Source organism: Penaeus monodon, chromosome 15 (genome assembly GCF_015228065.2).
Source record: "Penaeus monodon isolate SGIC_2016 chromosome 15, NSTDA_Pmon_1, whole genome shotgun sequence".
Classification (NCBI taxonomy): Eukaryota; Metazoa; Arthropoda; class Malacostraca; order Decapoda; family Penaeidae; genus Penaeus; species Penaeus monodon.
The window spans coordinates 28,368,713-28,369,096 of record NC_051400.1 but is presented as its reverse complement, the minus strand read 5'-3'; the positions used below and the strand labels follow the sequence as shown (position 1 = coordinate 28,369,096).

General features: G+C 39.8%; 1 protein-coding gene across 1 annotated transcript in view; it reads right to left on the bottom strand.

The window, feature by feature from the left end:
• LOC119581906 overlaps window positions 1-384 on the bottom strand; it is a gene marked incomplete at its 3' end in the record, with an annotated part of 85,972 nt that overhangs the window by 892 nt on the left and 84,696 nt on the right. Inside the window, 1 exon segment of the mRNA XM_037930069.1 lies at window positions 107-299. Within this exon segment, the coding sequence (XP_037785997.1) occupies window positions 107-299 (193 nt within the window).

Below are 384 nucleotides of genomic sequence, written 5' to 3'. Positions count from 1 at the left end.
TGGAAATGAAAATAACACAACACCTTTTCAACAAACCTGAACCCCATCCTCCAGAGAGAGGAAAAAAAGGAAGAATATTCCAACAAATATTAATCATATCTTCTACCTTCGGGATAAACAGCAGGCAAAGCGTCGTAGTCGTCGACACGAACACCAGGGTCGTTATGATGACGTAGGCGAGTGTCGTCCTTTCTCCCAAGACGTTCGCGGCAACAATGACAATAATAGACGTAATAACAACGTTGTACACACTCATGCCTATGTATTGTGAGTCGTTGAGTGCGGGAATCTTGACGTGCCTGTAAAATTCGTTAGATTTTTACAGTAAACTTGTAATAATATGTTATGTTTAAGGGATATGAATGGTTGAAATGATAGCTGAAA